The 25,027-nt window shown below is 49.6% G+C and overlaps 1 protein-coding gene across 1 annotated transcript; it reads right to left on the reverse strand.

Annotated features, from left to right (window-relative positions):
• Positions 1 to 13,749: 13,749 nt before the first annotated feature.
• Positions 13,750 to 24,823, reverse strand: LOC139049283 (probable serine/threonine-protein kinase DDB_G0281745). The gene is made up of 3 exons (XM_070524661.1): positions 24,681 to 24,823; positions 17,656 to 18,040; positions 13,750 to 13,878 (listed from the first exon to the last, which is right to left on the reverse strand). The coding sequence occupies exons 1-3, from the start codon at positions 24,821 to 24,823 to the stop codon at positions 13,750 to 13,752; spliced, it is 657 nt and encodes a 218-aa protein (XP_070380762.1).
• Between the last annotated feature and the right edge of the window lie 204 nt (positions 24,824 to 25,027).

The raw sequence follows: 25,027 nt of genomic DNA on the forward strand, positions 1-25,027 counted from the left end.
TGGCCTACATGAAACGGCGCCTGACAGCAACCTCCCAGTTGTTTAAATACCTGACAGGAAAGACGTGGGGGATGTCAGTAGACGCAGTGCTGAGACTCTACAGAGCTCTCTTTCTCGGTTTCTTAAGATACAGTCTACCTGTACTGACCAACACCTGCAAGACAAATATTCGTGTTCTGCAGGCAGCACAAGCTCAAGCACTCAGAGTTTGTCTTGGTTTGCCCAGATGCACGTCAACTGAGGCAACTATTGCGATTGCTCGGGACCATCCAATGCAAACTCGCATCACGGTGGAAGCCCTGAGAACGCATATCAGACATTTTGCACGTGCCCCCTATCACCACCTTGCAACACTACCTTCAGACAGGCACCAAGCATCATTCTCGAAAACTATCGTCAAGTACAACGACAAACTTCCTTCGGGCTTCACCGCTCCATCTAAGCCACCGATACCCCCTTGGTGCCTTGTCAGCCCCACAGTCCATCTCAGCGTACCAGGAATCGGGAAAAAGTCTGAGCTGTCGTCGCCTGTGCTCAAACAACTGTCTCTGCTTCTTCTGCACGAGAGGTACGCGGAGAGTGCACATATTTATACAGATGGTTCCACAAACATCCAGTGTTCGTCCGGTGCTGTGGTCGTCCCAGCAAGAGGTATTACCATCAGCTTTAGGACTGACCACCCTACGTCATCTACATCTGCGGAACTAGCTGCTCTTCGCGCTGCTCTTAGTTTCGTCAATCGGGAACCACCTCGACAATGGTCAATTTTCAGTGACTCAAAGGCAGCCCTCCAATCTGTGCTATCAGCTGTGCGTCGCGGGCCATTCGAACAGCTCGTGCTCGATATTAGACGCCTGCTTCATACATCACATGAGAAAGGACATCACGTGACGTTTCAGTGGCTGCCAAGTCACTGCGGCGTCATAGGAAATGAAGACGCTGATAAAGCCGCTCGGACAGCTCTTGAAGACACACAGGAAGAGGCCATACCACATTCGCGGTCCGACGCAGCCAGCAGACTTCAAGTGCTTGCACGGGAGATCACGCTCTCTCTATGGTGCACACCAAGCAGCCAGACCAACCGCAGCAATCATCAACACGACCTGCCCTCATTAATGCGTCTGTGTATGCCAACTGGACTCCGCCGAAGTGAGGCCACCCTGCTTTATCGCTTATGGCTAGGGGTGGCCTTCACGAAATCCTACTCGTTTCGCATGGGAATGGCCGATAACGCTCTCTGCAATGCCTGTCTTTGCGAGGAGACGCTGGAACACATTCTGTGCGACTGTCCTGAATATAATGTTCAGAGACAGTCCATGGCATCTGTTCTAGCGCACCTGGACAATAGCCCATTGTCAGTTGCAACCATTTTCACACATCGCCGACAGAAGACATCGCCGCTGAAGGCGACGAAGGGACTACTTCGGTTTATGAAGGATACGGGCTTGGACAAGCGGCTGTGACAGTGATATCGCGTACTGCGCAAGAGTGACGGACTGTAACTGACGATGTGTTCGCTGTGTTATGTGCTCTCTCTCTCTCCTCCCATCTTTCATCTCCCCCATCCCGCTCCCATGTGTAGGGTAGCAAACCGGTTAAGCGAAACTGGTTAACCTCCCTGCCTTCCTTCTCCACTTTTTCCTTCCTTCCTTGCCACGAAGTTATCATCATCACTGATCAGATTGTTAGACATTTTTTTTCTTGCTTGCTGAATTAATCACTGTTTGTCGCGCGATGAACTGATTTCTGACACCGCTATTGTAATCGGTGGCCGAAAAAAAACCAGACATCCTCATATCAGCCCCGCTGCGTTTAGAAAATTTGGCTCTGTTACACACTCGAAGCAACCTCAAGTTTGTTCGGTTCAACGTTCCGCAACTACACAGCGCGTTATGGGGAAAGGCATAACGGATGACTCCGGAGTAATTTTTCACCACCTGTAGTTCTTCAACGAGCACCTAAATCTACACTCTCAGAAAAGTTTACACCCTTTGGAGTGTATATTTGCCACACAACAACAATCGCCATGTATCTTGCCCGCATTTCCTTTCTTGAAAACGCTGCGCTCGTTACTTTCCTGTCGGGAATGCTATGTCATGCTGATAACGCGCATGCCGTTCGTTACTGGAAAGTACCGGGCTCGCCGCCTTAAAGAAAGGAAATGCGGACAAGACAGATGACGAATATTGTTGTGTGGCAAATATACACCCAAAGGGTGCAACTGTTTGTGGAGTGTAGGCACGTGATCGTTTCATTTTTTTTTCATTTCGCCCCAATCCAAAATAAAATCCGCGACCTCCTGATTTTCAATAGACCTCCATTGCCGCTGATCTACCGTGGCGAGTGAGCCAATAGGAAGAGAATCGAAATAAAAAGAAGAAATGGCACGGCCGTCTTCAGTTGCGTAATGGAAAAAATGTGCCCTGTAGTACAGTCACTGCACAGAATTATTTAGACAATTCCTAACTTGCTCGGTTAATGAGCGATTACCGCACATGTGCTAATGTCCACCAACGCTGTAGTAATGTGTCGCCGAAGTAGCAGGCACTGAATAGGTATAGCTTGTTCCATAGCACGCGTTACGGCATCAGCGCCCTCGCCTGGCCCGCAGATTAACCACAGATGACAAGGCGCTGTTTACTGCGGTGACCTCTCTATGCGTAACGTATTCTGCCTAGCTATTAGAGACCTTTAGCGTGTCCGGTATTCCGGCAAGCGCGGGCGGTTTGCCAGTTTGGCGGGGGCGTAAACGTGAGCGGCCAGATTGGTGGCGCCTGCTGGTGGCGCAAAGCTCAACCACACAACCACAGAGCTAATTACTACGTTCTGCTTAGCTGCTGGAGTAAATTTTCGACAGTGGCGTAATCGTGTTCACAATTACGCCGCTGCCAAAAATTTGCACCACTAGCGAAGCAGGACATAGTGGGTCACTGCAGTTTTACCTCTGTGTTTGTCTGGTTGAACCCTACAGTACTAGGCGGCTGCACCGCTCTGGCCGCTCACGTTTACACACCCACAAATCCGGCAAACCGCCCAAACCGCTCTCGTTTAGCGGTTTCAAATTCTCTATTGGTTAACGAACGGCCTCGCGAGAGGGCCGTTCGTTAACGTGCCGTTCATTCGTGATTTTCCTTTGACGAGAAGAGCACTCGCGCGACACAAAGTATGTTTCGAGCGCGTTGTACTTCGACAAAGCGCCACAAGACGTCACCACCAGCGTTGCTACCGCCGCTCCGCGGCTCCGGTAACCTGGTATTCCGTGAAGAGCATTGTTTTTACTGACAAGCTAGTACAGAGGTTTAGCATGCCCGGTATTCCAGTAAAACGCAGGCGGACGTTGGGGCGTTGGGGTTTAAACGTGAGCGGCCTGCATGGTGCAGCAACCTGGTGGCGCAGTGCTCAAACAGACAGAAACAGCTAATATTGCATTAACCGAGCGTATCCTTTTTCGCTGCTGATGTAAATTTTCGGCACTGGCGTAATCGTGTTGCTGCCAAAAAATTTACTACCGCAACAAAGTAAAATGCACTTGGTTACTGCAATATTAGCTGTTTCTGTCTGTTTGAGCACTGCGTCACCAGGTGGCTGCACCATGAAGGCCGCGGACAAACTGAAACTCGCTAATACGTCGAGTCTCATACCTAAGTTTATATAAACAATTCATTGCCTGTGCGCGTGTCCACACTGTGTGTCTGTCTTAACACTGCAGTGTTTTAGTCTAATTACGTTATCCCAACAAACACCAACGACAGCCTGGATCAATTTCATATTGATGATATCATTAACTTTGCAAGTGCCCGTTCAATCTGAACATCAGTGTTCAAGAGAGAGAGAGAGCGCGATATTTATTATGATAGAAAAGCCCAGACGTCGTCCTGAATCAAAATTCTGACATACATCTCAGCATTGTTGAAAGGGAGTAAGAAAAGAGAGACAGAGAGCAGTGCCAAGGGTCCGACCAAAGTCGCAACGAAGCCTTCCCAGACCAAGGTTGATTGTGTAATTTGGACAACGGCCGTGCTTTAAAAGTGAGAACCATGGTGAATTTGAAAAATTGCGACAAAAAAAGAAGCGAAGAAAAAGAAAAGCGAGAAGTGCGCTCAAAACTTTCATTCCTGAAAAATAAAAAGATATTGTTTGTCTTTTTTTTTCAGTCGGAGCAAGTCGTATAATGCAGAATATGAACTCTGCGAAAAATTCCGGGCCCTACAATCCCGCTGCGTTAAAAACGGCGCCATACCTCATCTCTGAACGCGACTCGACGCCCTCACGCGTAAACGACATCGAAAGGAATAAATAGCACGAGGTCTCTGACCTTACGTGGGAGCCACGCGACAGAATTTCTCCGATTGCAGGGAGGACTGGATGCTCAGCCGGCTGTGAACGAAAACAGGCCAGCTCACTTTCTCGCCTGGCTGCTGCCCCCTCAACAGACGCTCTCTTTCTTTCTTATTTGTGTTCTACTCCTTATCTGCTTACTCCCGCGTTCTTGTCGCCTAGACAGCGCGATCGCAATATATAGCTGTCCCGTTCGAGCGTATACTGCTCGGAATCGTTTCAGCATTCCCTGTCGCCTTGTGCAGTCTGAAAGTATATTCCTAATTCAAGGCATTGAATGACTACATTATGGTGACATCTTGCCTTAAATTTCATTTTGCTTCGATAGACCACAACTTACTCTCCATTTTTATGAGAAACGTACTGGGCGATTGTTGAAAAAGCAATTTCATTATTTTTTTTTGTAAAAAAGGTGTCATTTTGCTTGGTCTGCTCTCTCAGTCACCCACAACGAGCTTTGAACGAAAAAAAAAGAACTAAGCGAAAAAGAATTGTGAATGTTTCAATTAGCGGTGAAAGGTAGGTGCAGATCATCATCATCATCATCATCATCATCATCATCATCCTATTTTATGTATACTGCAAAACGAAGGCCTCTCCCCGCGATCTCCAATTATCCGTGTCCTGCGCAAGCCGATTCCAACTTGCGCCTGCGAATTTCCTAGTTTCATCACCCCACCTAGTCTTCTGTCGTCCTTGACTGCGCTTCCCTTCTCTTGGTACCCATTCTGTAACCCTAATGGTCCACGAGTTATCTAACCTACGCATTACATGGTCTGCCCAGCTGCATTTTTTTGTCTTAATGGCAATTAGAATATAGGGTATTCCCGTTTGCTCTCTGATTCACACCGCTCACTTCCTCTATCTTAACGTCACGCCTAACATTCTTCGTTCCATCGCTCTTTGCGTGGTCCCTAACTTGTTCTCGAGCTTCTTTGTCAATCTCCAAGTTTCTGCCCCACACGCTAGCACCGGTAGAATGCACTGATTGTACGCCTTTCTTTACAATGGTAGTGCTAAGCTTGCATTGAACATCTGACAATGTCTGCCGTATGTACTACAACCATTTTTAGACAATGTCTGCCGTATGCACTCCAACCTATTTTTATTCTTCTTTAAATTTCGTTCTCACGATCAGAGTCCCCTGTGAGTAATTGACCTAGGTAAACGTATTCCTTCACAGACTCTAGAGGCCGACTGGTAATCCAGAGCTCTTGTTCTCTTGCCAGGCTAATGATCCTTAGGTTTGTCTTCTGCATATTATTTTTCGACCCCACTTTTACACTCCCTCTGTTGAGGTCCTCAATCATTTGTTGTAACTCGTCCCCAGTGTTGCTGAACAGGACAATGTCATCCGCAAGCAGATGGTTACTGAGATTATCGCCGTGGATACTCACTCCTAAGCCTTCCCGGTTCTTGAATATGTTTAATACATCTTCCAAGCAATTGAATAGCATTGGAGATATTGTGCCTTCTTGTCTGCTCCCTTTCTTTATAAGTATCTTCCTACTTTTTTTGTAGAAAATCAAGGTAGCTGTGGAATCTTTGTATATATTTTCCAAGCCTCCTGACTCGTTGGTTACGTAATGCCTCTATGACTGCTGGTACCTTTACTAATCCAAATGCCTTTTCGTAATCTATGGAAGTCATATGGACAGGCTGATTGTACTCGGCGGATTTCTTGATTACCTGATTGATGACATGGATGTGATCCATCGAGGAGTATTCCTTAAAGTCCAGTGTTGCTGAAGTCAAGTGTTGCCCTTCCATTGGGAGTTACCTTGGTGAATATCTTATAGAATCCTGGAAGTAGACTAATGGGTCTGTAATTTTACAATTCTTAAAGTCTCGTTTTTGTGGGTTGGTTTATTGTTTGCATTGTTCCAGTTCTCTGGGATCCTTGAAGTCGTGAGACATTTCGTATAAAGGGACGCAAGTGATTAAAGCATGATATTTCCGTCATCTTTGATTAAATCGACCGTTATTTGACCTTCTTCTGCCCCTTTTCCCCGTTTCATGCCTTGCAATGCCCTTCTAACATCACCGCTAGAGTTACGAGGAGCCTCTGTAACCGGTTAATTATTACTTTGAATGGGGCTTTCGTGGCGGCTCTGGGTATTGTACAGAACAGTATAGAATCCTTCTGCTACTTTTACTATATCTTCTAAATTGTTTATGACATTACCCTGCTCGTCTTTCAGTGCCTACGTCACGGCTAGTCCTATGCCAAGTTTTCTTCCCGCTGATTCCATGCTGCGTCCATTTTTTACTGCTTCCTCAATCTTTGTCACGTTATAATTTAGAATATCCCTTGCTTTGTCCTTATTGATCAGTTTTGACAGTTCCGCGAATTCTGTCCGATCTCTTCAGTTGGACACTTTCATTCTTTGTCGCTTCTTTATGGGGTCTTTCGTTACTTGGGATAGCTTACCTACTGGTTATCTTGGTCCCTTAACTCCTACTTCAATTGCTGCTTCTGAAGCCAGTCTAGTTACGGTTTCGTTCATTACCTCTATGTCATCTTCATCCCTCTGTTCTAAGGCTGAACATTTGTTGCAAGCACCAGCCGAAATTGGTCTGCTTTTACCGTTACTGCATCTAGGTTGGCCTGTTCTTTCGTGACCAATTTTATTCTTTCTCTCTCATATTGAAGCAAATCCTAGACCTCACTAACCTATGATCACTGCACTTTACCCTACCTTGCAATTCTAAATCCTGCACTATGCTGGGATGGACAGGAAGTATTCAATCTATTTCCTTTCTTGTTTCTCCCTTAGGACTCTTCGAGGCCCACTTTCTGTTGCTACGCTTCCTGAAGAAGGTATTCATTATTTTCAGCTTATTCCTTTCTGCGAATTCTCCTCTAGTGTTCCTAGAATCGATGCCGTAGTTGCCAATCGCATGTTCGCCAGGCTGGTTTTTCTGCGCTTTTGCATTGAAGTCGCCCATGTATATTGAGTTTCCACTTTTCTCATCGCTAATTGAACATGTTCATAAAACTGTTCTTTTTCGTTATCATTGGGACTGGAGGTTGGAGCGTAGGCTTGGGCCTCCTTTATTGTATATCTCATATTTAGTTTTATTACGGCTAATGCTACCCTCTCATTAATGCTGTAGAATTCTCCAGTGTTGCCCGCTAGATTTTTACGGATTAGGAATCCTACCACGTATTGCTTCTTACTTGGGAGTCCTCTATAGCAGAGTACCTGGCCGTTAGTCAGCACTGTATAAGCCTCACCAGTTCTTCTGGCCTTACTAAGGCCAATGATATCCCAAGCAATGCTTTGCATGGACAGTGCGAAACAACACATACGAAAAGGCAATAAAACACAGACCCAACGCAGTCTATCGACTGAGGATTTTTTACTGAAACAGCAGATCCAGAAACACTGAAAAACCACGTGGTCTCAAAAATCAAGAATTTGGAAAGAAACTTTTAAGTCCGAACGTCACTCAGTGACGTTGGGACCGCCCTTCTGAAGTATACAACGTCCCCTATCGCGTCACTGCTTCGCATTATGAGTGAATCTACCATTTCGAAAGCGAAACTTTCCTTGCAAACCGTCCCGGGCTCTGCTGACCGTGGCGGTTCCTGCTGTCAAGCCCAAATAGCTGACACGCGGAGCAGTACTGGTACAACGACTCGGTTTGTATGTAGCCCCATCTGGTGGTAGGCCTTCATATGTGCCGGTTGCCAGCTCTGTCATCTACAGAATTGCACAGTGAAACGACAAACTGTGCCTAAAAATATTCATTGCAACAAATACTCATAGGCCTTCAAGCGCGTGTTTCGTTTATTTAAGCGAAACATTCTGTCTCTGCTTTCCCTGTGTTATAGCCGTATATGCTTGGCCAATTTTTCGCCTATGCTCAGTAGCCCAAGCCGTTTGTAGCGTTCCTGGAGACGTAGACACGCAGTATCCTTGCGCAGTGGTGTATATTTCCGGGCGTAGCTGTCTGATCAAAGGCTAAATCAGATAATTTAGTTGTTGTTGCTGTTGTTTTTTTTTTCTTGGCACATGATACGTTATGGCGATACGTGAGATGTTAGGACCTTCGCGCATGCGTATCGTGTACCGCGTATTCGGCTGCCGCTGTGCAGACGATGCGGCGTGGATGAACACATCTAGAGGGGCGTTCGTCATTCCTATTGGCTGATGAGTCCCGCAGCTTCCACAGTTCTGCAAACGACTTCCGAGATAGAGTACGATATATTATTTGCCAATCACGGAGGCAATGCAATGGTAAACTGGGCCTATCCCGGAGACGGCTTGGACCGCCGTCACGTGGGTCACGTGGTTCGCGTGGTGGGGTTCTCCGTGACTTTCCCTTTCCCCCAACAGCCGCGCAGTCGTTACATGCGACGCGTTGCGGAAGAGAGAGAGAGAGTGTGTGTTATTGTGAAGAGGTAGAGGTGCTTCCTCTTCACAATTACACGCACACACTCTCTCTCTCTTCCGCGACGCGTAGCATGTAACGACTGCGCGCCTGTCAGGGGAAAGGGCCCGACACGGAGAGCCCCACCACGCGAACCACGCGACCCACGTGACCGGAAGACCGAGAGCTTGGTAGCACTTAATTAACCGCTTAACGAAAAGTTCACCTAACATAGATTCCAACACGTACACCCGTCGGCAAAGGTATGTGAACCACAGGCTCGCCGAAAAAAAAAATAATTTATTCGTATTTAAGACGCGCAAACTGCAACGGAAAGTTCGCAATGCATACATCTCCAGGACTGCAGTGCTCAACTTCAAGTTACGCTCGTAGGCGGAGACGAAAATTGGCTTCATCGCATATTCCCTTGTCCGTATACTTTTCTCAGGATGCATAAATTTTTAAAGCAGCTATATATTAAGCATATTAGAATGAAAAAAATTAGTTTAGATGATTTAGATGATTTAGAGGTTTGACGTGTAGCGTTCTCTTTGTGTGCTCTCTTGGTTCTTGTTGCCAGTTTCGTCATGCCACTTCCATCATGATCAGGGAATTAGCAATCCTGTTTAGAAGGAAGATCAAAGGAATTCATGCGCACACGCCTGTCGCAGCTCCCGCTTTTATCTGCAGTGAAACTTTATCACCGTTCCACGCATTGTGAGGCAAGTCGTCGAAGGGTCTCGCCTTCTTTAATCTCTGCCTCGATGTAGTTCACTCCTAACGTGTCTCTGTACTACACTGTCTTCCTGTGACTCGAAGACAGCTCAGCGAATTATTCGCATTTCAAGTCGGTTCTTATTACCGACTGGTATGTTGCGAGCGCGAAGCCTAACCCCCCCCCCCCCTCCCACCCCACCCTCTCTTTTTTTTTCGGTTGCCAGTGTTAGATGCCAGAAGCACCATCCTCGTTGTACGTGGACGGAGTAACTTTCTCCTCATATGTCGTATACTGAAAACTGCGTTTCTTTCTGTAAAAGAGAACGACGAAAATGCAACATCACGCAGTGAATTGCTGTATCGGTACTGCATACCATTTCACGCGTACTCGAAACACACTTCGGGGTTGCTTTTGGTCGTCTTCGGCGGCAGAAACGGACTATATCAAATTAAGCGTCAATTTTATCGACAGCCGGCCGGCAAGTACGCGAATAAAGCCCTTTCAAAGAGTTGCGCATGCATGCGACGTCATGTCAGGGTGAATATGTTGTGTAATCACTTATTACCCAGCTTTGAGAAAGTCTTAAGGCAAACTCCAGTATAGTGTTCAAGGGATCTGGGGGAAATATCACGGTCATGTTTTCTTTCTTGTTTTCTAACTGGGGCCGTGTTTTGTAAGGTTTCTTTCAACGTTCGGTTATTATCGCCCTTCGGCATCGGGCAGACCGAGGTCGAGCCCTGACTATCGCCCAGATGGACCAATCAGCGATACCGATAATAAGAGTTGGATAGGATTTGAGGAACCCTCAAAAAATAAGCTTCCAAGTATATCTCACGCATTCCCCTTCTTCGCCCTTGTTTCAAGAATGCCGTTATTATAGTTTTCCCCCAAGCGAGCGTAACAATTCTGTCAACAAGTAACTATCCACACCTCATTTAATGCGTCCCTTTATTTACATACTTTTTTTTATAGTTTTACACCGTTGACACACTGATCCATTTTGCGATGATATCAAATTTCCGGAGCTGTATTGCACGCAGAGTTTTGTGTGGGTGTGTGGAAAAGAAAGGAAGAGCGCGTGTGCGTCTATGTGTGTGTGTGTGTGTATCCATGTATGCGTTTCCGCTTTGATAAGGAAAGCCAAATCCTAGGCCTAACAATGTCCGCGCCCACTTCTGTCCGATATATAGGCCCGCCAGGCTTACGCGTTTCGGAAGCGCTCCCGCATACATTTGCCGAATTTCCGTACGACCCAGCCAATTGATTGCGTGACCGCGTGACCTTTTGCGTCCTTCTCTTGCAGCCTATAGCTGACCCGCAGCTGATTGGCGTCTGCTTCACCAAGGTTATCGTCGACATAAAGAAACAGAAGCAGACGTCATAACAGTCCGCAAAAAAAAAAACTTGGAACTGACGCGAAACACAGTGTTCCGATTCGGAAGAAGTAACAATTACTGCAGGTTCCTCGAGCCGCGGGGTTGCGGGCTCGATTCCCGAAGACGGCGGCCGAATTTCTACGAAGGGTTAATCCAGAAGCGCTCGTGTATGTGAGTAAATTAATGCGCACGTGTAGAACCTGAAGCGGGTGGAAATTATTTCGAAGCTTCTTCACTATACGACGTCCCTGTTAACCAAATGTGAAATTTCGGTTGGGTAAATATTGTAATATAGCTTTTTTTATAACTACCCCAACCCAAACAAATTAAAGCCGTTTCGGCCGCAGTGTCTCCGTATGGAGACACCACTCCCTCTTGAACACATTTAGAGCAATGACGGCGGCATAGAAATATTGAACACACACGGCTAAATGTAAACGTAAAACAATGGCTGACACAGCGCCAAAGGTCACTTCTGTACGGTTACTAGTAGGGGAAAAACAATGGTATTTTGAGGGGTGCAATTCCCATTTGTTGACGAGAAGCTCGATGTGCTTCTCAGCGACACTGCTATTAATTGCCTCACAAGACGTTCTGTCGCGCATCCAGTCGTCAAAAATATTTATTTTTCGTGATGTAACACATCATCGATAAGAGGTCAATCTTTCTAATAAAATGTTGTTTTTTGAGATAGGGTCGAGTGGCTTGATGTGACCTAAAAATTTCATGCTAGTGATATAAAAAAAACTTTCTGCGAGGTTCGTGCCCTGTTTCCAATATATATATATAGCCGCCATATGTATGTGAGGGCTGGCGCTGGCTAACACTCCCAGGGTTCTACTAGGACATATAAATACCCAAGAAAGTGGATGGGAAAACGGCGCCGCGGTAGCTCAATTAGTGGAGCATCGCACGCGAAATTCGAAGTTTGCGGATTCGGTTCCCACCTGCGGTAAGTTGTTTTTCCATCCACTTTAATTTCGATTAATTTATCGTTTCTTTATTTCATTAATTACGCACAAGTAATTTCCCGCATGTCCTTGGTGCCAGTGTTTGTCGGCTTCTTATGTTATGACTAATATATATATATATATATATATATATATATATATATATATATATATATATATATATATATATATATATATATATATATATATATATATATATATATATACATATATGTATGCATGTATATATATATTGAGGCCTAGGCAATCCTTGGCCATAGTGACTGAAGGGACTAATTACTGTCAAGGACCGAGTAGAATGTATGAAATAAACACGAAGCCTGTCGTTTTGCATAGCGGCACAACACGCTCGTGCCCTTAGATTTAGTGGCACGTTAGTGAACAGCGCGGCGTCAAAATTAACCCGTAGTTTCCGCTACTATACTGCGCGCTTCACAATCCCATTGCGGTCTGGGTACGCACACAACCTCGGAACTCAATAAAAGTTTAGTTATACTTCTCTCACGGTGCGATGTGCCAGATGAGGCAGCGAGAGAGAGAGAGAGAGAGAGAAATGCAAAGGAAAGACAGGGAGGTTAACCAGAGATGATCTCCGGTTGGCTACACTGTACTGGGGGAGGGGCAAGGGGATGCAATAGGTGAGAAAGAAAGATGGATGAAAAAAAGGATGAAAAAAAAACCTAAGCACACACACGCACGTAAACACGAACTATTTCTGTGGGCACTGTCACGCAGCCCGCAAAGGCGTTTCTAGTCTTACGCAGTGTCACCGTACAGTCCTATACGTCACACAGTGTATAGTCACAATTTGTCAGAAAGTCCCGTGTCTTTCATTTCAAGTATCGCAGCGAACGTGCTCAACAACCTATGAGGTTACGAAGTATGACGCACGACAACACCCCCGAGAAAACACCTCTTCCCCCTGCGTGTTCTACGCGCTGTATGCAGACAGAAAAGAGCATTAGTAAGAATCAACTCCAGTAAATAAACTTCCAGTTGGCAGTCAGCGCTTGTCTGTGGTATTTGTTTCAATGTGTCCTCGTCTTTTTCGCGCTGTTTCACCTCAGTTCTAAGAAAAGAGCAGTGCTGCACCCGAGGTAAGGTTTAGCATCAACTCACCACTATCGTGCTGGACTAAACGTTGAGGAAATCAAACATTTCGCCGTCACCGTCGCCGCTAAGTGTCGTCGCTCAAAGGAAAACTCCACAGAAAACTTCGCTTTCGTCGATTCCCACGCTGCGTATAGGATCAGCGCGTAATTTTTTACGGCACACACATCTTAATCTGCGAATTGCAACTAGTGAGTTCGCGAAAGGCGTATCCGCTTGGAACGAATTCCCAGGGCTGCACCAGTTTCGAGAGATCAATTGGCAACGTGTCCGACGAAATGCATAGGTGTTCCATTTACTTTTGTGCTTCAGTGAATAAAACAGCGTTTTCTTCAAAAAAGAGAAAGGTAATCGGATACGCAAATTCATTTGTCCGACACTTTGGAAGTAAATATCTTGAAACTGCTGTAGTCCTGAGAGTTCGTTCCAGGAGTATACGCCTTTCGAACTCACAGGCAATGATTCGTAGTATGAATGATGTGCCGTAAACGAATTAATAAAGAAGTTAATTAGGGTAATTACGTAAACTTTTCAATCGCGCATTTTGATTTTTTGTAGAAGTAATGGTCGCCTCATCGAATAATTTAGATCAAGGCTCTGAACTGAGCTATCTGCTACAGGCTATATTTAAGAACAATTGACGCAGCTAAAACAAACACCCTATATAATTCCTAGCACATATATTACTTGTTTATGTATTTATTTTATTTGCACAATACTGCGGACAAGAAGTCCAAGCAGGGTGAGCAAAAAACAAAGATGATATACACAGAAGAACAAGATGAAACAAGTGTGTAACACGTTTTTCACACAAATTATTTGGTCGTAAGGTAGACGATTAAAAAAAAATTTACCCTGATTACAATGTACGCCTTGACGGGTTGTGTGGCCTCAAACGTTGTTGTTGTTGTTGTTGTTGTTGTTGTTGTTGTTGTTGTTGTTGTTGTTGTTGTTGTTGTTGTTGTTGTTGTTGTTGTTGTTGTTTAATCTGAATTTATTCACGAGGGCGTGATAGGGCAAGGTTCGCCATGGAAACTGCACGAGATGGCTTGCGGTTTAGAGAAAACGCCAACGTCTTCTTTGCCATTTCGAGACGTGAAGCCTTCGTTCATGTACTCGGCGACGCAGAAAATAAATATTAATTTAAAAAAAAACAAATAAAGCAAGGCTAGTGCATCTGGGCCCGATGGTAGTAGAAAGAAGAAAAGTGGGAGAGGGGGGGCGGGGCACAGGAGGTGCTAGAAAGGGCTTCGCAGACGCAGATCAAAGCGGCCCCGCACCGAGTGCTGAACAATGGTAATTCGCGCATTCCTTTGTTCTCGGGCGTGCGATTGCGGTGTCCGTCCGCGCGCACTCTGGCGGCCTTGTAGTAACCGCCGTCCCTCATTTGAATACGTCACGTTCGAGTGCCAGCCGGAAGCGGCCGAGTACGTGTAACACGCATGGGGCCCGCGGTAAAGGAAGTAGAAATGTTTCTCACGTTTCTTTTCTCTTTTTTTCTTTCTTTTTCGGTCTTTATTTCTCTTCAGTGCCGCCTCGTCGGTGGTAATTCTGCGCGCGGCGTCTCGATTTTGCGAGAGAAGCACGTGGACAACGAAGACGCTGCGTGGACACAGTACTGTGCAGCGTTGGGGATGGTACGCGAAGCTAGCGCTGATACGGTCAGTGCCTGCTGCGCGTCGGGAAGTAGTGCGGTGTTTTAAACGCAGTATGGACTAGACAACCGCTCAGGAGGTGTGCTGCTGCACCTAGGGTGTTTCGATGTCCTCCCCGCTCGCCACTCCGTACGTATACGGGCGGGCGAGGAGGACATTGAGGCACCCTAGCTACGCCCGCTGCGTCAAAGTTATCAAGGGGTTCTAGCTTCGCCTTGCTAAAAAGCGCCCCCTCATTTGCCTCAGGGGTCGCAAACAGTACATGGTCAGCGCTTTCCTTACTTTGGGGCCTCACACTCTTAATCTCTCTCTCCGTTGCTGGTGGCTCTCCTGCTCCACGTTGAACGGCAGCGGGGGGATTGGTTCACAAGTGGCATTGCGCAAACTACCGTGCCACTTTGCTGAAACTGTTCCACACAGAATATCTTCTTCGCCGCGGCAACACTGGGACCACCAAAACAGGCTGCTGTGCTTGTCAGTTACTGCGCGAAACGAAAATGTGGACTTAGGGCGCAAACACACGCCAAGCGTGTTTCTGCAACGTCAAGCAGCCTGAGGTATACTCCAAGTTCAAAGCAACTGAAGCTACATTGCTAAGAGGTGTCTGAAGAAGAAAAAAGCTAGTACCATTTATTTATTCCAGATGTCATTTCAAAGAAACAGAAGCCACCGCGCTGATACACGCGTCGAAGAAGAAAAAAATGTCCGTCGAGTACAATACTCTCTATTGCGAAATTTGAGCGCAGCTGTACACGTATTTTCATTTCGCAATATATTGAGGCAAATAATTAGAGACCGACATTACCGCACCGACTAGCAGTGGGCCAGTGATGTCAGGGCCTTCACAGAGGGAGGGGCAGTATGGGAACGCTGACATGACGTGCGGCATCGGTGCCAGCTGTTGAAGAAGACGACAACGATGGTGGGAGCAGTGGCACGAGCGCGAGGGGCAGTATGGGAACGCTGGCATGATGAGCGGCATCGTAGCCAGCTGTGGAAGAAGACGACAACTATGGTGGGAGCAGTGGCACGAGCGCGAGGGGCAGTATGGGAACGCTGGCATGATGAGCGGCATCGGAGCCAGCTGTGGAAGAAGACGAAGACAATGAAGGCGTGAGCAGAGGCAGGAGCGCGAGGGGCAGTATGGGAACGCTGGCATGATGAGCGGCATCGGAGCCAGCTGTGGAAGAAGACGACAACTATGGTGGGAGCAGTGGCACGAGCGCGAGGGGCAGTATGGGAACGCTGGCATGATGAGCGGCATCGGAGCCAGCTGTGGAAGAAGACGAAGACAATGAAGGCGTGAGCAGAGGCAGGAGCGCGAGGGGCAGTATGGGAACGCTGGCATGATGAGCGGCATCGGAGCCAGCTGTGGAAGAAGACGACAACTATGGTGGGAGCAGTGGCACGAGCGCGAGGGGCAGTATGGGAACGCTGGCATGATGAGCGGCATCGGAGCCAGCTGTGGAAGAAGACGAAGACAATGAAGGCGTGAGCAGAGGCAGGAGCGCGAGGGGCAGTATGGGAACGCTGGCATGATGAGCGGCATCGGAGCCAGCTGTGGAAGAAGACGAAGACAATGAAGGCGTGAGCAGAGGCAGGAGCGCGAGGGGCAGTATGGGAACGCTGGCATGATGAGCGGCATCGGAGCCAGCTGTGGAAGAAGACGACAACTATGGTGGGAGCAGTGGCACGAGCGCGAGGGGCAGTATGGGAACGCTGGCATGATGAGCGGCATCGGAGCCAGCTGTGGAAGAAGACGAAGACAATGAAGGCGTGAGCAGAGGCAGGAGCGCGAGGGGCAGTATGGGAACGCTGGCATGATGAGCGGCATCGGAGCCAGCTGTGGAAGAAGACGACAACTATGGTGGGAGCAGTGGCACGAGCGCGAGGGGCAGTATGGGAACGCTGGCATGATGAGCGGCATCGGAGCCAGCTGTGGAAGAAGACGAAGACAATGAAGGCGTGAGCAGAGGCAGGAGCGCGAGGGGCAGTATGGGAACGCTGGCATGATGAGCGGCATCGGAGCCAGCTGTGGAAGAAGACGACAACTATGGTGGGAGCAGTGGCACGAGCGCGAGGGGCAGTATGGGAACGCTGGCATGATGAGCGGCATCGGAGCCAGCTGTGGAAGAAGACGACAACGATGGTGGGAGCAGTGGCACGAGCGCGAGGGGCAAACGCTGGCATGATGAGCGGCATCGGAGCCAGCTGTGGAAGAAGACGAAGACAATGAAGGCGTGAGCAGGGGCAGGAGCGCGAGGGGCAGTATGGGAACGCTGGCATGATGAGCGGCATCGGAGCCAGCTGGGGAAGAAGACGACAACTATGGTGGGAGCAGTGGCACGAGCGCGAGGGGCAGTATGGGAACGCTGGCATGATGAGCGGCATCGGAGCCAGCTGTGGAAGAAGACGAAGACAATGAAGGCGTGAGCAGAGGCAGGAGCGCGAGGGGCAGTATGGGAACGCTGGCATGATGAGCGGCATCGTAGCCAGCTGTGGAAGAAGACGACAACTATGGTGGGAGCAGTGGCACGAGCGCGAGGGGCAGTATGGGAACGCTGGCATGATGAGCGGCATCGGAGCCAGCTGTGGAAGAAGACGAAGACAATGAAGGCGTGAGCAGAGGCAGGAGCGCGAGGGGCAGTATGGGAACGCTGGCATGATGAGCGGCATCGGAGCCAGCTGTGGAAGAAGACGACAACTATGGTGGGAGCAGTGGCACGAGCGCGAGGGGCAGTATGGGAACGCTGGCATGATGAGCGGCATCGGAGCCAGCTGTGGAAGAAGACGACAACGATGGTGGGAGCAGTGGCACGAGCGCGAGGGGCAAACGCTGGCATGATGAGCGGCATCGGAGCCAGCTGTGGAAGAAGACGAAGACAATGAAGGCGTGAGCAGGGGCAGGAGCGCGAGGGGCAGTATGGGAACGCTGGCATGATGAGCGGCATCGTAGCCAGCTGTGGAAGAAGACGACAACTATGGTGGGAGCAGTGGCACGAGCGCGAGGGGCAGTATGGGAACGCTGGCATGATGAGCGGCATCGGAGCCAGCTGTGGAAGAAGACGACAACGATGGTGGGAGCAGTGGCACGAGCGCGAGGGGCAAACGCTGGCATGATGAGCGGCATCGGAGCCAGCTGTGGAAGAAGACGAAGACAATGAAGGCGTGAGCAGGGGCAGGAGCGCGAGGGGCAGTATGGGAACGCTGGCATGATGAGCGGCATCGGAGCCAGCTGGGGAAGAAGACGAAGACAATGAAGGCGTGAGCAGGGGCAGGAGCGCGAGGGGCAGTATGGGAACGCTGGCATGATGAGCGGCATCGGAGCCAGCTGGGGAAGAAGACGAAGACAATGAAGGCGTGAGCAGGGGCAGGAGCGCGAGGGGCAGTATGGGAACGCTGGCATGATGAGCGGCATCGGAGCCAGCTGGGGAAGAAGACGAAGACAATGAAGGCGTGAGCAGGGACAGGAGCGCGAGGGGCAGTATGGGAACGCTGGCACGATGAGCGGCATTAGAGCCAGATGTGGAAGAGGGCGACGATGAAGGGGCGAGCAGTGGCACGCGCGCGTTCGCGCGGTGTGCACCGACGCCGACGCTCAACCCAGGAACGGGCGCCTCAGAGCTGCGCTTTTAAGCGAGTTATTATTTCTTTCCATCGTGAAGAACACTAATACCATTCTTGCTGTGCTGAATGCCAGTCATCCTTTCGCGTGTGCATCCGTATGCAGACGATGAATTTTCGTGCTAGTCTGTCTGAGAAACGCGGCTGCAATGTATTTATTGTGCATCCGTGTCTGTACAAAGCGCTGGGCTTTGTACACAGCAGTCAAAGGTCTCCCTACATTAGAGTACTTTAAGAAGGAAATTGCATCGCAGAAGTTTCTAGCGTGCTAATACTGCTTGTCTCAAAAAGAAAAGCAAAGACGTTGAACAGCTTGAATACTCCCAATCTTACATAGTTTAAGAAGGTTTAATATCACTAACTAGGTGGACGGCATCTTTAAGAGGACGATAAAGGACCTTTTTTTTTCGCTGTGGTTACTTGCAGTTATACGAGCAAAGGCTCGTGAAGACGCATGCAATCTGAGTAAGCAGAGTACCTAATGATAAACTGCGCAAGAGGCAATTGTGTAAGAACTACGTTCTTCAAACTTGCGGTCTAATCGCAGGCTCGCCGACCGCAGGTAGAATTCACCGAAATACCCATAAGATTTGCGCTTATAGATGCTTACAAAGAGGCTATGGCAATTAAACACTTTCGAAAATTCCGTGTTGTACATTTAAAGGGACACTAAAGTGAAAAATGATTTCTTCTGCATCAGTAAATTACCGTTCTACGACACCAAAAACACTACTCTTACAACGATAAGACGTTTGGTAAGCCAGAAAAAGCTCAAAAACGCAATACCGGTGGCGACGGCTACTTAAGTTCCCGCACCTGGGGGCTGTGTCGTCAGTCTTGGATTTTGATGGCATCTTCTAGGGCCTACTAATTGTATATAGCGGCACAGATTGACTACATTGTGTACTAAAGGAACCAAACATTGAACATGGCAAGTTTCCGGAACCTTTATTCAGCGAACGCGGCCCAAATGCGAAATCATACTTTGGAATCCCTGACGCCACGCTGACGTACCGGCGCTGGGGTTTCGGCGCGAAATTCAAATACTGATGCTTGGACCTTCATTTTCTCATCTAATAATCAAACTTTTTTTTTTAAATGGCTGCCTGCAGGGTTCTCAAACAATGCTTTATTACTCTAAATTTGTTTATTGTTTTGCTTTAGTGTCCCTTTAAACACGGCAACGTTTCTCATCAGTTGGTCCTGCAGAGTGCGCTTCTTCTTGAAATTCGCCAGCATTTTGCCAGTTGCCTGTATGTAGGAAGCTTTAAAAGCTTTATCGCAGTGTACTTAAGGGCTACTCGATTTTACCACACGACAGGAATTAAAAAAGAAAGCATGTGAAAAAAGAACGACCGATTTGCGTCCCCACACAGCTCGCCACTTGTCTCGTTAGTTTATCTCCGCGAAATACGCAGAGTTTCACGCAGGCCGGTCTCGGTGTTTCGTGTTTCCGACGCTGTTGTGGCACTGGACGACACAGAAATACTGCGCACCAAGCTTCCGGGATGACAAGGCTATTCCGGCCATCGTGGAAACGAAACCACCGGAAGCACGAAATATGAACCACGATCTGATCATGAGGCACGTCATATAGCGGGGGACTGCGAATTAATCTTGGCCATTTCGGGTTATTTAAAGCGCGCCCAATATGCGATGCACGGTTGTTTTTCTGCGTTCGCCGCCATCGATGTGCTGCCCCCGCGGCCGCTATTTGAGCCCGCGACCGCGCGCTTTGCAGGGAAAGCTCCATTAGCAATCTAGGCCCCCACGGCGTGTTTGCCTACCTACTGAATAAAACTTCCGATTTCTCTGCAAGGTGTACCGTGGTGGCTGTGAAAAGCGTCCGCCATTGAAATCTGCAGCGTCTGTCTTGTCATGTAATGTGCCTTCTTGCCCTGGTGGCTCATCGAAGCTCCGTTCTCAACGACTTACCGTTGCACCCGCTTTTCATAAATGCCACCGCATTTACAAGGCACCCGACGACCGCCACTGAAATCTTCAGCGTCTGTCTTGTCATGCAATGTGCCACCTTGCCTTGCTAGCTCATCGAAGCTCCGTTTTACCCGATTTGCCGTTGCACCCGCTTTTCATAAATGCCACCGCATTTACAAGGCACCTGACGATCTTCGCAGCTGCCGTCGACGCAGAAATCGCCTACGCGAAAGCGAGCCTGAGTGGAGCCGACGGCGGACGAGGCAAGGCACGAGTGATGTGGTAAGGAACGTCACAGGACACGCGGTAAAGATGAGCCGGATAGGAATAGGACCGACGTAATTCGGCCGGGTGACCACACGTGGAGAGAGGGGGAAGCTCGCGCACATGGGCATGTCATCGAATCATCGGAGGCCGTAATGCTATCGCATTGCAGACCCACAAGTTTAGCACGAGGACCGATGGGTCCTGTCAAGATACACCAATGCTAGGGCATTGCTCGAACGCTACCTATCTGTTTCCGTTTTGATTATCAATAAAAATAAAGTTATTTTCCCTCTATTTCTGTCTTCTAATTCTCTCCGATGTCCAAGCTGCCACTTTGTGTGCACCACGTAGGTGATTTTCAAACAATTGCTCGTCATTCTAATCCAAATATATGTCCACTGCAGACAAAGGTAACGCCCGTAGTGTTGCTAACTGAGCAAGAAAGTCGCTAAATTTAGCCAATTTTCACTGACATCAACGATAACCTTGCCTCTTGGGAATCCTATGGCGAGATTTTAGTAACTTGTTCAGCGCTATAAAGAGCCTGAAAAACTAGGGCTGTAAAATTTTTCAAGTTGCGTTGTCTAAGTCAGACGTCACGCCCCCACCTTGTCCCAAGGCTAAATATGCGCCTATATATTTGTCGATACTTCGAAACATATACCGGGCGGCCTACGAGGGAGTCATCTGAGTATCACAAAGGCGCGTTTCTAGGCGAGGCACAATCTTGAGATATGCTACTGTTATATAAAATTGAGAGTTATCCTAAAGAGTTCGCTTTTCTTATCTCGGGGCTCATTTTTGCGCCGCTGTCGTCGTCCGCAATTAACCAGAAAGGCGAGATAAGTACCCGTGCCTGCTTCCCATTGGTGGAAGCACCCGCAAAGCCCCCTGCGTTTCCACCAACGAGAGCGGAGTCTTCCTTGACGCATAGCTCGGTTCCCTGACGCACCCTATAGATTGTGTTGTTTTCCGTGCATCTCTAGGGTGATTGGACAACAGCGAAGCCTTTAGGGGTCATAGACAGCCTTTTACTACCTGCGCCGATCGGTCTCCATTGTGGCCCACCACGGCGGCAGCGGGTGGTCACTGCTTTTACTTAGCTTCCCGATTCTGATGAAGCTTAACTGGCCCGAATTTGCGTGACAAAGCTGAAGCGCGACTCGGGTATTCGTGTAATTTCAAGTCCAGGAAAATGGCTGGCCGCGCTGCGTCTCTCGGGGCCGATTTTACGTTTGAGCCCGCACAGGCCCGCCTGCCGCACCCGTGCGGTCGTGGGAAAGAACTGCACATGTCGCACACTGCACGGTGAACAAATTTCTGTTTACACTGTGTCCGCACAACCCAGTGTAAATTGGTCCGCCAGTGTGTGACGTGTGTAGGTTTTCGCGTGACCGCACGCGTGCGGCAGGCGGGCGGTGCGGGCGTAGGGCTCGAGCGTAAAATCGGCCCTGAGAGACGCAACGACCAGCCATGTTCTTGGACTTGAAATTTCACGAATACCCGAGTCGTTCTTCAACTTTGTCATGCAATTTTGGGCCAGTTGACCTCCGTCACAATCGAGTCACAATCGTCACGTTCTACTTTTAAAGGCGAAGCTTCGCCGCCGAAATTCTTAGCCCATACGAAAGCTTGGGTGCAGAAAGTGGTTGACACAATCGTTTTCAGGCAGAAACTAGCGGAAAATAATGAACTTTCGCAAAATACCGCGTCTAGCGGCCGCGCCGTGAACTAGAGGAAGTGACGTGTCTGTGACGTTTGTGCCCGATACCGGCGTGCCAGCTATCTCCCACGACTGTCCACCCGCCTGGACGGCCTTCAATACATTTCATCTCGTCAGATGCATAGCGATCTAAAGAAGGAAAAGGCGCTTGATTCTGCAGCCCCTGAGGGAGCACCCTGCGTGGTTCCTCAGTAGCTATGATGTTGGGCTGCTGAGCACGAGGTCGCGGGATCGAATCCCGGCCACGGCGGCCGCATTTAGATAGGGGCGAAATGCGAAAACACCCGTGGCACTTAGGATTTAGGTGCACGTTAAAGAATAGCAGGTGGTCAAAATTTCCGGAGTTCTCCCCTACGGCGTGCCTCATAATCAGAAAGTGGATTTGGCACGTAAAACCCCACAATCTCTCTGAGGGAGCGCGGCTATCTGTTCATGAAACTTCCGTGTAACGCTATGGGAGCGCTTCGTACGGCGTCCGCAGTGGACGCACCACGGCGCAGGTGGAAGGTGGACTGGAGCAGGCGACCAACGGACGCCACAGGCGTTCTATGCGTACGCTCGCTATTGCGCAATGGTCGACCGCGTGTATCGGCGTGCGAATGTTGTCGACACGACGTGCAATTCGCCGACCTGTTTCTGTACGGTGTTCAGAAACTGAAAGGCCAACTCCGGCGATGTTGCGATGCATGGGCCAAATCTTTTGTTTGCCGAAGCTTCGGCTTCGGACGCCGCACGCCGAATTTTCTGCGACTCGGGACCTTTAACACTGTGGCGTTAAATAGCCGGAGTTGCTCTTTAATCGCGAACAATTTGGAAACAACCTCAACGCCTTGTTACAACAGCGCCTGCTGCTGCAAGCCGAGACGCATGACGTCACCGCCGTTTGGCGCGCAGCACCGCACGTGGCGGCGTGCAGCCGCCGCGTGATCACAATCCTCCAAAATATACAGCCACCCGCTGAATAATATGTGAAACAAGCACGGCGTATCGGAACAGTCGCGTCTACCGAGTCGAATCTCGATGCTTCCTTCATTTCTTTTTCGCATTTTTGTTGAGTATCCCTTTAAGCGCTTCCCAAGTTTTTACGGCAACCGATGCGGCCACTCGAGGTGCGTTCGTGCCGTTGTCGTTTCTCGTACCGTCCCGCCGGTACCAAAGGCGCATGCGCCACCCGCGCGTGGAGGCGTAGAGCATAGAGTTTCCTACAAATGGCGTAGAGGGCGTCCTCGGGGAGACGCGCATCGGAACGAGGAGGCCAAGTGGACGCACCATCGCGCTCTGATCAATTCATTCAACCGGAGCAGCACTCCGCGCTTCCGCTGCCGGCATTATACACTTGCGAGCACGCAGATTAGCATTCCTATATGTAAGAAGGGCGCGCATACCAAATCGTGCTACCGTTCTCGGCGGAGCGCGTGTAAAAAGGGCCCCCCGCAGGAATTGAAATGGCCGTGGCTTAGCTAAGGTTAAGCCCAGGATGCGAAGCATACTAGCCTTTATTTTAACGCGACAGCGTTAAGGAGCTCGTGTCGCAGAAAAGCCGGTGTCGTCGGCGTGTGGTGCTTGCTCAGGCGCACATTTCGTTGTCGCGCCGAACGCTGCGTTGCTCGACGCTCACCGCGTCCGATGCGGGGCGCGTAGTCGCTGCGCCGTAGCAAAGCCACCTAGAAACAGTCTCTGTAGCACGCCGCAACCTTCGCTTCTCATTCCAACGAGCAGCTCTGTCTCCAGGAGGCATCTCACCTCGTGAGTGTCTAGCAGGCCGCCGCGACGCCGCGAGCGACGGCGCGAGTTGGAGCCCCGTTTCTCCTCTGTCGTGACGTCATGGTGTCACGTGGTATTGAAGGCGACACCGCCGCGCCTGAGGAGCTGGGTTGAGCCCTAGTAATATGCTTCGCATAAAAGGATCGAGCCGAGTGTATCCATGGCCGTGCAGGAGCGCGTAGCGCTCGCAGCCCGAGCGTGATGTGCGAATCCTTTCTTTTACAGGCGCCGACAAATGCCCACGGTTTTCCGTTCCTCATCTCGCGCACAATCGAATTGCGACGCTCATTACGCGCCGCTGCCGACGTTCGCGATCGAGCCATCGATCTCGCTGCGCGGGGGAAGCCGTCTCGAGCGCTACGCTACGCGCCGTAACGCTTCGGCGTTTAAGTCGTAGAATACCGTGGGAGGGACTTCGAGCGCAACGCTGAAGCGGGCTGTTGCTTTCAACGCTTCGCCTAGGAGACGCCAAACGAACTGCGCGCGTCGATCTTGAGGCTGTCTAAGAATGAGCGCGCCGCACCAGGATCACAACGACGGCTGCAGGGACGAGCCTCGACTGAACTGGCGCCAAAGAAAGCAAAAAAAATGGAGACTTATCAAGGTTAAGCCCAGTGGATGCTTCGCATCCACTGGGCTTAACCTTAGCGTTTGGAGGCATCTTGACCGCAAATACGCCCGGCGCAAAGACGCTGGCGCGGTTGCGGGCACAGAGACTGACGCGACGGCGGGCGCGCGCCGCTTCATCCCTGGCGTGACGTCACATATCACGTGATGCAGCGATGGTGGCGCCGCCGCCGCGTCGCGCGTGACGGTGCGAACCGAAGCGTGGAGGCCTCCGCCGGCGCGATATGAGGCCCCATCTGCAGCCGGTGTGACGTCACATCGTGTGATCTCACTTCAGGGTCAATGGTGGCGACCGACGGCGCCATATGAGGCCCCATCTGCAGCCGGTGTGACGTCATCACGTGACCTACTTGAAGGTCAATGGTGGCCACCGCCGGGAGGCGACCGACGGCGCGATATGAGGCCCCATCTGCAGCCTGTGTGACGTCATGTCACGTGACCCAACCTCAGGGTCAATGGTGGCCACCGCCGGGCGTCGCGCGAAGGCCCGAAACCTACGTTAATATGGTGCTTCGCACAAAAAAAAGGAGCCCCTGTGGTGT

Source organism: Dermacentor albipictus, chromosome 8 (assembly GCF_038994185.2).
Source record: "Dermacentor albipictus isolate Rhodes 1998 colony chromosome 8, USDA_Dalb.pri_finalv2, whole genome shotgun sequence".
NCBI classification, from domain to species: domain Eukaryota; kingdom Metazoa; phylum Arthropoda; class Arachnida; order Ixodida; family Ixodidae; genus Dermacentor; species Dermacentor albipictus.

Bases quoted from the DNA above. Each gene is read 5' to 3' on its own strand.
- LOC139049283 (XM_070524661.1), bottom strand. From the start codon at position 24,823: ATGACGTCACACCGGCTGCAGATGGGGCCTCATATGGCGCCGTCGGTC. The intron at 18,041-24,680 runs GTTCGCACCGTC...TCATCGTGCCAG, and splicing joins GCGGAGGCCTCCACGCTTCG to CGTTCCCATACTGCCCCTCG. The intron at 13,879-17,655 runs GTTTGCCCCTCG...GAATAAATTCAG, and splicing joins ATGCCGCTCATCATGCCAGC to ATTAAACAACAACAACAACA.